Source organism: Oryzias latipes, chromosome 5, assembly GCF_053564925.1.
Source record: "Oryzias latipes strain Hd-rR chromosome 5, Olatipes_Hd-rR_3.1".
Taxonomy (NCBI): domain Eukaryota; kingdom Metazoa; phylum Chordata; class Actinopteri; order Beloniformes; family Adrianichthyidae; genus Oryzias; species Oryzias latipes.
The window spans coordinates 29993889-30005342 of record NC_136241.1 but is presented as its reverse complement, the minus strand read 5'-3'; the positions used below and the strand labels follow the sequence as shown (position 1 = coordinate 30005342).

Below are 11454 nucleotides of genomic sequence, written 5' to 3'. Positions count from 1 at the left end.
TTTAGCTGCACCTATTTTACAGCTTATTTGCACTTTTATTAAGGCCAAAAGCATATTTTGTTCATCCTCAATTTCCTAATTCTTTCTCAAAAATGATGTTCTTTTAATACTGCATATGTTATCGACAGGCAATCCTATCAATGCTTCCTCAAATTTGTTTGTAATTGCAAATATTCTCATATTGTTTGTCTCTTTTGTTAAAGTCAGTGTAGGATTTTGTAAATAAATAATCTGTGGTATCCTATTTGAAGACTTGATGTTTCAAGACTGACATTAATGTGTTTATGTTTGCTTCTACTTTATGATAAAATATGTTTTTTATTCAAAATAAATATGTATAGACTCACTGTGTTAAGACTGCTTAGAATTTGTAATAAAGGTAGTTCCTTTAATCTAGAGGTCAAGGAAACTTTTTTAAGATGTGACTTTTGTTAAAACCAATTTTATTAATCTAATGAACTAGATACCTTTCAGGAACCAGTCAAGCAGTGAGAGAACTTAGTCAGCAATGTGAAAAGATAACAATTGGATTGATGTGACGATGTATTCTGATAATAATCAGTGAGTCTTACGTGACATGTGAATATTGTTTACTGAAATAATGAAAAAATGTTTTCTGTGGATAATCAATAAGCAGCCCATTGTTTCACTTGATCAGTTATCTGCACTTGATCTGATAAGGACTGGATAATGACAGCAAAATATATTTCTCATAGAAATAACTCAATAGTGGTGGGATTATTAAATTGGCTTCCTCTTACTCCCTTTCAATCAACAAATCAAACTCTACGTAACTTTAATTGATAATCATGTTTAATTAATCTAATGTGACGTGTGTACTGTATTGTAAAAGTATGATTATGAGTCACTACACTTTTGTTATGGCTGTGGCCGTAATTGTTTTGTTTTTGTACTTTTGGATTGTTTTTCTGTCTGTCTTCTTTTGTTTTCTGCTGAAGCAGAAGGCATCATTTTAGAACATCTTTATTATTTTTTCTAAAGCCTAAATCCTAATCAGTTTACTACTAAATATTTAAATGGGTTTGATATTTGTGTTTTGTATTTTTTTATTGCAGTATTGAGTTATTTTTCATACTTGAAATCAATCAATCAAATCACCATCGCCTCATTAAAACTGTTGAAACTTCTGCAAGGAATCATTCCCAAATAGCCCCAAAGTTACTTTTCACATACTTAGTAAAGAAAATACAACAATACCCTCACCATTCACTTCGAATGCTCAGATTATTCAAATATCATAAAAGTGCTACAGCTTTCATTGTTTCTTCATTCACTCAGGACCTGGTTACTTTGGTCCTGTTGGGAAAAAAATGTTGCTTTTTGGGGTTGTATTTCTTTTTCTAACATTCTTAAATTTTAATAACTTTTAGTACACCAAAAGCCTTACAAATAAAACCTAAAGTAAGGAAATGTGGCTTCTTTACACATCTGAATTTCGGTTATTTTATATAATTTTCCTTTCATTAGAGTGGAATGAAACCTGTGTGTGAGCAGACTGTGTTTGCGGCTGTGCGTCACGATGGTGGACCGACGCGCCAAAAGCTGCTTAAGCCGCGCGCTGAGGTCCACAGGCGCAGCTGCAGGGCGCGCAGGCGGACCTCTCCCCTTTTGCATACTCGTGCAGGACCAACATCCTGCGCCCAGACAAGCAGGGAGAGCGGAGAAAGGCGATGTCATCCCCCGGCGCACCATCCATCCCCTTCGGCGCGCTGAAGCACAAAAGGAAAACCAAGAAAAAGCACTTCGTTCAGCAGAAAGTGGAGGTTTTCCGAGCCAGTGACCCCGTGCTGAACGTGCTCATGTGGGGAGTCAGTCACTCGGTACGTGGACCGGGCAGTGTGAGTTCATGAGTGGAGAAAGCTGCATTTTTTATTTTTCCATTTTGATCGTGCGCAGATTAATGACCTGAGCCAGGTGCCTGTACCCGTCATGCTGCTCCCAGACGACTTCAAAGCCAGCACCAAGATCAAAGTCATCAACCACCTCTTCAACAAGTACTGTGCTCTGCTCTCTCTGCCCTACATCTGCTTTTTGAGAACTGCAAAGATTTCTTTGTAATTTTTCCCTTATTTGGATGTCTTTATCAGAACAAAAACCCTTTTAGGGAAAAACAAGAATCTAGGAAACAATCATGATGCTTTGTTTCTGAGAATATTCTAATTCATCCAAAGTTTTGGATCAAATCAAAGTTTTTTTTACTAATTGTTACTTTACTTTGTGCTAAAATAAGATCTGATTTTTTCCAGTTAAATATTCTTGCCTTTTTGTGATTAATTTAAAGACAAGAAAAATAAAAACAATAAAGCAGACCGATCATCATCATGTTAAGAGTTGACGGATAGCAGAATTCTGCAATAATTTTTTCCAAATGTTCGCTTTCTACACAGATTGATTTAAGCTGGGTGGCTTTCATTAATCCCCTAATCCATACAGGAATCCAGGCCGCTCAAACACTAAAGGAACAATAAAATATGTTTTCCTGAGACCAGCTGCTGGTCATTTGAGTTACTGGATATGGAAACATTTTAAAGAACAACACTTCATATTTAACATTTATCATCCCTTTTTTTCTATAGAGAGAATCTACCTGGGCAGTTCAAGTTCAAAGAGTACTGTCCACAGGCGTTCAGAAACCTACGAGAGCGCTTTGGCATTGAGGATCAGGACTACCAGGTGCAGGCAAAAAAAGCAGCAAAGCAGACCCACTTTATTGATGTGCTTCTGTCCACATTTGCATATCTTTGCTTGTCTTTTGCATGAGGGGGACCAGCAGCCTGCTGCTTTAATGTCCACGTCACATGGATTTGCTTAGCCCACAATTAGGGGGATGAAGAACGTTCTCACACAATAGACAAAATTTGAAAGAAAATTGTCTGAAAAACACAGTTTTTGAACTGCATTGTATTTGCTAAAGTAGATAAAATATTGAAATATTTTACTCAAAAGGAAGTAACTTCAAAGTATTACAATAAATAGAAAAATATCCCAATAGTTAGCTGAGTATATGGTGAAAAATTACACAAGTGAGTTACAGTTTGAACTGTACCAGATGTAAAACCTAAATTATTCTTAAATTCTGGTATTTCCAGATGTTAAATGAATAATAAATAAATTTTAGTGTTATGTGTGTTCAGACTGAACACTTTTGGTCCCTTTAAGTGATTAAAGTTATTCAACCATACAGTTTGGAGCCAGATTCCAGTACATACAGGGAACGCATGCACATCGATCTATGTGTAAGTGGATGCATCGGAATGGAGTGGAGCAGGGAGCTTGTGTCCCGCCGATTGCAGTTTGTGCATCACAGCTACAAGCTTTTTCTAATTGCATTTTTTCGACTTCTCCTGATTCACAACAATCTGAATAAAGAAATACTCAACATCACAGTTTTAATCTTAATTTCCTTTAAATATGTTAGCCATCATGAGGAAAAAGCCAAAAGAACATGTTAGAAAAAACAAATAGTCATTGGAATAGTCTTTAAAATTGAGTCAAGACTAAACTTTATTAGTGAGACTATTAGGCAAAAATTAATATTCTGGTTACAGATAAAAACATTTTAATACAATGTTCTACAGATACTATGACTCTGCTGTTATTAATCAATAAATGGCTCAAAAATCACTTAGAGAGATGCAGCCCAATATATTTGGGTGTTAGGATTGGCTTAATATAGTAGGATCAATAATAATTCAATTAAAAATAAAAATAATGTTTTCTTAAAACACTCCTATAAGTATTTCTTTCGCAAAACAATAATTAATTAAATGTTATTTTGTAAATGCACCTTATTTTTGCTTAATTATTTTGTGCACGCAGAGTAGAATAATATATACTTATATATATGCGTAATAATATATACATTGAACAGACAATAAAGTTGATCTATTCTATTCTATGCTCTCTGGGACTCTCTGGAAATTGAAGCTTTTTATACATTTTCTTGTGAAGATTTTAAAAGATTAAATTGATTTAAAGTGTCAGAAGAAAAGGCATTTTGCTGTAAAAAGTGAGTCTTTTGTTGCACAACGATGCTGTCCCGTCATCCTCCCAGGTCTCTCTGGCCCGCAGTGCGCCGCTCAAAGACGAGGACGGGAAATGCGTGGGACTGATGCTTACATCATATGACCGCACACTGGTGATTAAAGAAATTTCCTCTGAGGAGGTGGAGGAAATGCACATTTTCCTCTCTGAGTATCACCAGGTAAATCTGACACACCTTTGCTCTTATTATTCTAAGTTCAGTTGCCATGGCAAATGCACAATACTTAGAGCAATAAACCTGGAAGATGAATATTGGAGTTTCAAAGTGTATTTTTTATTTATTTATTCTCCAGAAATAATGTCCTTGAACAGAGATAAGGTTTCCACAAATGAATTATTAGAAAAGCATAATTTATGCTGCAACAAGACACAGCTGTGGCTTTCATCCTTCACAGTTTCAACAGAAATAAGTGGAGGAAGATAGAAATTTAAAGACTTTTAAGATCAGCTGTCATCTAACACGATTTAATATTTGACTGCCTCAAATGCAGTTTTTCAAGTCGTTCTCATTTTTTATATACTAGATACTTTATGAATTGGAACCAATAGAAACAAACCAGCCTTTTTTTGCCTCACCACATTAAAATGACCTAATAATACTTTAATAAAGACCTTAAAATGTTTTTATGCTGAAAAGTCAAGTCAGCTTCAACTTGTTTGATCCTCGTGTGGATTTTCCACTTCAAATTGTGGAGTTGGAGTATGCCTCCATGATTGTAGCTCATTCTTAGTGGATAAGATGTATTCAATGAATAAATTATTAGATTGACTACACCCACACAATAATTTTTCTCATGGGACGTCTGGGTCAGTTTGATTCAGCTAGATTGAACCACTGAATGAAAAGCAGTTACTGTTTATCATCGCAAAAATACTCATTTTTGTTTTAAACCATTTTCTAAACTTTGATACTTGCTCGTCAGGGTACAGATATTAAAAATGCTTCTTAAAGACAGGCTTAAGAGATCTCATTAAGTGCTGATCCTTTGCCAGAGGAGTGTTTTAATGCCTCTCTTCATGCAGCTGTGAAGGTCTTTCATCTTCTTCCAGTACATCGTCACCTGTCATGGCAGCACGCTGCTCCCCCAGTTCTTGGCCATGTACAGAGTCACTGTGGAGAGTGAGGACACCTACCTGCTGGTGATGAGAAACATGTTCAGCCACAGACTGCACACACACAGGAAGTACGAGCTGAAGGTAACATCCTCTGAGCCTTTAATGAGGATTCAATGCATGTCTTGTTCATAAGAAATGAAGGATGTTGATCTGGCCTGGCCCTGCAAATTTATCGTTATCACAATTTTAAACTGTGTCATACGCATATCACAAAAGACGGTAAAAATGGCAATAAATGGTTGCCTTAAATGTGCTAAAACAATCTTATGGCAACTGGAAGTATTAAACGAATCAAATAAATCCCACTATGTACAGTACAGACCAAAAGTTTGGACACATCTTCTCATTCAAAGAGTTTTCTTTATTTTCATGACTATGAAAATAGTAGAGTCACACTCTTGGCATTCTCTTGATGAGCTTCAAGAGGTAGTCACCTGAAATGTTTTTTACTTCACAAGTGTGCCCTGTCAGGTTTGATAAGTGTGACTTCTTGCCTTATAAATGGGTGTGGGACCATCAGTTATGTTGTGCAGTACACTTTTTTGTTACGTATATAATTCCACATGTGTTAATTCACAGTTTTGATGCCTTTAGTGTGAATCAGTGATGTGCGGTCAGGTGAGGCAAGTGAGGCAGAGCCATGTCTTTCTCCATTGAGAGGGAGAAACTCATAAAATAAAGGAAAATAAGGAAGACTTTACAACAGATCATAGAGCTTTTTGTGGAGATGGATTGACACATGGACTCAAAAAGTAAGGCCGAACATGTTTTTTAATGTTTGTTTGTTTTTTAAATAACACGGGAGTAAGTGGATAAAAAATGTAAGTAAAATCATTTATTTTATTTTTATGATCATTTTCACAGACAACATTTGATAACACTGATTAAAGCACCAGAAGTTGAAGCTGGAAAAATACCAGAAATAGTTACTGAGGGTCAAATGTGTGCTGAACACATCTGCATACTTTAATTTGTTTACAGTATATATATGAATAAATCATACACAAGAAGAGGGTTCTATCCATCTATGAAAGAAATATTCTCTGTTGGACAAATATGTTCTTGTTTTGTATTTTATAAGCTGTTAGCTGCTGTTGGATGAAAGGTCAAATATTTAGTTCTATTATAGTAAATCTGACTCCAGAGGAGTCGGTGCCTCACCAGTTGTCAACCTCACCGCACGTCACTGGTGTGAATCTACAATTTTCATAGTCATGAAAATAAAGAAAACGATTGAATGAGAAGGTGTGTCCAAACTTTTGGTCAGTACTGTATTTGACCAATTCGATGGACGCCTTCCCGTTGTCAACCAATTGAATGGAGCCCATTTATGTTAGATGTTCATCTCCTATGTAGATCAGGGTCATTTGAAGTACAATTTTTAAACTGTTGCAGTGAAATGGAAACAATGTTTTTGGTTGTTTTGATATTTAGTCATGTATCGCAAGTTATATCGTCATTGCAATATTGATCACTAATATTACACATCGCAAGTTTTCCTCATATCGTGCAGCCCTACTCTGGTCTATTTGCAGAAAAAAAACAATTTAATCGAACTGGTAAGCTATTAGCCCATAATAATCCAGATAGGAGGCCTAACAGTGACCATGTCCTCCTTCCTCAGGGCTCTGTGCTGTCTCGTGAAGCAAGTTTTAAAGAGAAGGTGAGCAAACTGTAGTCCTACGAATGGGACAGACTATTTTCTGAACCACTACAGCTGAATTATGAAGGCTGCAATGGCTTGTAAAGCTTGCAATGGGAGGGGGTTTCGCTCACTGAGAGGGAAATAAAGTTGTTCCTTTAAGAGCTTCAGGGTTGTTGCTTCCTAAAATGCTTCCTAAAATAAATGATCAAAAACACATTTTAAAAGATCAACCTAAGCTGCTGAAGGGAAAGCATAGCAGTCCTTATCACTAAAAAGACTTCATGGTGCAAAAAGAGGACTTCTTTTGAAAAGCGGGGCATGAATAAGACAGATGAGCATAAATCGCAGATGCACAGCCTGACTGATTAATGTGTATTTAAATAATACATGTTTGCCATCCTCATAGTAGAGTCTCCATAAGAGAGGCTTTGTGTTACAAAACAAAAGTGAAGCTCAAGCCTGCATAGGGAAGAAAAGCTACACTAAATAATCTCCAAGGATTTTATTTGATGACTTATGACAGTAAAATTGGCTAAAGCCTCTCTTCAGTCATCTTTAAGCTATTTTAAAAGTGTTCCCAGTGGTCTTCTAATCATGCTTATGTCGATTTTAATAAAGAAATACTCAGAAATGCGACCTTAAGCTAAACCTTTCTTTATATATGTCCCTTCATCATCAGAAAAATGCCACAAGAACATGTTAACCCGTAAGAACACATCTTTTCTTAAGAATAAAATTGTGTATTTTACCACAAACCAAGGGGACCACATAATCAATTTCTGATATTTTTCTGTTACACTGATGTCACCATGGGTTCTTAGAGGTTAAAGACACCAGAAACCAGCAACTGCCTTGAAGTCAAATAGTCAGGCTATGTCAAAAAATGTGTTTTAAACTGATAAAAGTCAAGTTAGGCCAAGCAGTATTTGTCTCTTCACTAGGAAATGACAACTTTAGAGGCTGGAATTGGATACAGCTGTGCCTCTACAGTGTGTCTGATGGCATGAAGACATTCAGTATTCAGAGCATTCTTCTCAGCCTGGCAGGCTGCACCTTTGCCTGCTAAAGGCTCTGCAGACACAGACTGGAAAGTATGTGCTTAGCCACAAAATGGGATTTCAAGTTCAGATATCTAGATGTGTTTTCAATGCAGCACATTTACACAGGAAGCTGCTGAAGTCAAATCCAAGACAATCCCAACCCACCTATCATTTTTTGTTTTTATCTGAGAAAATTTCCAACTTAGTCTAGCTCAGATTAGATAGATAGATAGATAGATAGATAGATAGATAGCAAATATTTATTTATATTTTTATTGTATTATATAGAATGTTTAAAAAAACACACACAATCACAGACAGTACACGACAAAATGAAAGGATGACGGGCTTCAAAGCTTCATGAAGCTTTAAATCTCCATCACTGATAAATACATGTCACCGTGACAAAAAGGGACAGAAAAAGCTGGTGACAAAGGAGATGTCCTGACAATGAGAAATTGAAAAACACATTTAAAGACACTCGTAGTTAACAAAATGAAGACAAGTGTGGATGATCATCAGTCTGAACTTGGTGAGATTGACAAGGAAAACATGACAAAAATTTAAAAACATAACAAAAAGTGCAGAATCCTCACAAAATATTAGATTTTACCCTCAGAATGCTTTTTTTAAAGACCCACTCTGATGACAATTGCGGTTTTGGAGTTTGTAGCATGTTCCTATGGCATAATGGCATTTCTGAGCATTTCTTTATCTAAATTGCTGTGAATCAGGAGTAGGCAAAAAAACAGCTGTTGCAAAAAGGTTGTATTTGTGACGTAGAAGCTAAAATGAGCAGGCCACAAGCTCCCTGCTCCAGTCCCCTCTGATGTATCCTCTTGCAGACAACTACATCCATGAACATCTTTGTTTTCTTCATCTAAGCTCAAAATTGTAGGGCTGGGTAGCTCCAATATTGTGTAAACTAGTGGAAGAGAGTGTAAACAAAGGAATAATGGTAAATGAAGACAGGCTTATTCCGCACCAACAGTCCCACCCCAAACTCAGAGGTCAATATCTCATGAACTCCTGCTGCTATGCAGAAACTATGTCTTAGAAAAATATACATATATTTTTTATTTTGACTAAAAACATGATTACAGTTAAAAGACCACTGGGAATGCTTTGAAAATAGCTCAAAAGATGATCGGAGTGGAACTTTAAATACACTGAGGGTAGTTATCTAAAGACTAACTAGCTGTGGACGATTTACAACTAAACCTTTAATTTAGCTTTTTCAGTTACACTGATAACATTTTCATTGTGTTTTTCCAGGTGAAAGATTTGCCCGGTCATAAAGATGCAGACTTCAGGAATAATGTTCAAAAGGTTTATGTGAGCGCTGAAGAGAAAGAGAAGCTGATGGAGAAATTAAACAGAGATATCGAAGTGAGATAATGTGTCTATACTCGTGTGTGGAGTCATGATTCCCCCAAATTGGTGAGTAAACGTGTGCCCGTTTCCTAGTTCCTAGTTCGTATGAGGATCATGGACTACAGCCTGCTGCTGGGTATTCATGATGTTGAGAGAGCAGAGAGGGACGAGGAGGATATGGACTCATCCGGCGACGAAGAGGAAGAGGACGAAAATGGTCCGGTGCCTCCATACTCCACTTCACCTGAAGGTATTGCAGGTTACATGAACTCCCTCAAACCGCTGAGTCCTGGAGAATTTGACCCGTACGTGGATGTGTACGCCATTCAGAGCGCAGAAGGTGAGTGCAGGATGTGCTAAAGTGGAAGCTGTGAGCTGGGACACAGCCAAACGTCATCTCATGCTGTGCTGATCAGTTTGCTGTTTGCTACGCCTGTGCAGGTGCACCCCGGAGGGAAGTATATTTCATGGGTCTGATTGATGTGCTGACACAGTACGATACAAAGAAGAAAGCTGCTCACGCCGCCAGGGCCGTCAAACAGGGGGTGAGAGATCAGCCCCCCCTAAAAGACTTTGCTTAGTGCAGCGACTCTCCTGCTTTTATGTCCCACTCACCGGTGTGTAATCAATCATTTTTCTGTTTGTCTTTGAAAGGCGGGAGCTGAAATCTCGACAGTTCATCCAGAGCAGTACGCTAAGCGCTTCAGAGACTTCTTCTCTAAGATCTTTGCCTAAACAGAGGAGTCAACATGATGCATAAAGAAAAAAAGAATCCAAATAAAGATTTAACGCCTAAAAGTGAACACTTTACTCCTCTTTTCTGTGTGATCACCTACCGATGTATTTTGATTGAAAGATTTGCATGAAGGACAAAATGTTCTTATTTTTAATGTTTGCTCCTTGAGCATTGAAGCAGCAGACTTGTCAGATATGATTGTTTTTTTCTGAGCCCAATAAATTATTAAATAATTAATTGGGCAGAAATCTGGCAACCCAAAGGGGGAAAAAAAGCAGAAAAAATAAAGGTTTAGGGTTAATACCTGACTGGCGTTTGAAGGTAATAATTGAGCAGGAGTAGAAATGCGGCACTTTAGTTTAGCAGATTTTCAGTCTTAAAGTCTTAAGCTGCGTTCACACAGAGCGCGTTTTTTGCGTGAAAATTCGCATCCGCCGCCTCTCCTTCATCACTCGGCGAAATCTGCTCGCCACCTGTCCAATAATGTGTTCCTTGGCTTGACGCCGTGGCCTTGCGTGGGAGGAGCTTCCCGCTAATATTTTTTAGCCTGATTGCTGCGTACATGGAGCGGTGTCTGTGTTTATCTCATTTACAATGCATGGAAGACACAGATGGTGTGGAGAGATCAGGTTTATTTATTATGAAGAGCTCTACAAAAACATCGGTAATCACGTGTCCATGTCTGGGTTCATGTGATCAAAGATTCTCCCGGTGGCGGGAGCTTCACTCCTGCTCCGAGAGCTGTGTCTCCGTTGCTGGAGAAGGCCGAGGTCAACGTGGTCCTCCACTTTGGTGGAGGCGGTCTGGTTAGGCATCAGCAGTCACAGCAAAACTGATTTGGTTATTGTAGATGGCCCAGTCACCAATCATCATCAACCAATTTCACCAGAACACCCCCAACCTTCTGCCCACGGATGATAACGCTCCACCACATGGTGCCACATTTGTCACAGCTGGACTTCAGGAAGTTGGAGTGCCTCATATGGTATTACTGAACCCCACAGAGCACGTCTGTGGGGTTCAGGTTCAGGGGCTGAATTAAAGACTGGATGATTGGACCCCCAAGTGACTTTGCAGAACTGAACTGCATATAGCACTTGTGGAGAAGTAGAACGTCCATCCATCCATCTTCCTCCGCTTATCCGGGACCGGGGCAGCAGTCTAAGCAGAGATGCCCAGACTTCACTCGCCCCAGCCACTTCCTCCAGCTCCTCTGGGGGGACCCCATGGCTTTTCCAGGACAGCCGAGAGACGTAGTTTCTCCAGCGTGTCCTGGGTCTTCCCCGGGACCTCCGCCGGGTAGAACATTTGAAAAGAAAAACTCATTAGGCATGTGAGGAGCATGTGACGTCGCTGTCAAGCTGTCATTGCAGCAAATAGTGGAAATACCCGCCAGTGATGTGGTCAATTTTGTTATTTGGGCTGTTTTTTTTTTTTATTATCTTAATTTTTCTCAGTCATTGTTAGTAATTTTAATG

General features: G+C 38.3%; 1 protein-coding gene across 1 annotated transcript; it reads left to right on the top strand.

Annotated features, from left to right (window-relative positions):
- The first annotated feature begins 1542 nt into the window (after positions 1 to 1542).
- LOC101173218 (phosphatidylinositol 5-phosphate 4-kinase type-2 gamma) lies at positions 1543 to 10043 on the top strand. The gene is made up of 10 exons (XM_004069125.4): positions 1543 to 1841; positions 1918 to 2015; positions 2598 to 2694; positions 4076 to 4225; positions 5116 to 5262; positions 6806 to 6844; positions 9142 to 9255; positions 9334 to 9580; positions 9682 to 9785; positions 9895 to 10043. Exons 1-10 carry the CDS (start codon positions 1692 to 1694, stop codon positions 9973 to 9975), a joined length of 1227 nt encoding a protein of 408 aa, XP_004069173.1. The 5' UTR covers positions 1543 to 1691; the 3' UTR covers positions 9976 to 10043.
- The last annotated feature ends 1411 nt before the right edge of the window (positions 10044 to 11454 follow it).

Bases quoted from the DNA above. Each gene is read 5' to 3' on its own strand.
- LOC101173218 (XM_004069125.4), top strand. From the start codon at position 1,692: ATGTCATCCCCCGGCGCACCATCCATCCCCTTCGGCGCGCTGAAGCAC. The intron at 4,226-5,115 runs GTAAATCTGACA...ATCTTCTTCCAG, and splicing joins TCCTCTCTGAGTATCACCAG to TACATCGTCACCTGTCATGG. The intron at 9,786-9,894 runs GTGAGAGATCAG...TGTCTTTGAAAG, and splicing joins CCAGGGCCGTCAAACAGGGG to GCGGGAGCTGAAATCTCGAC.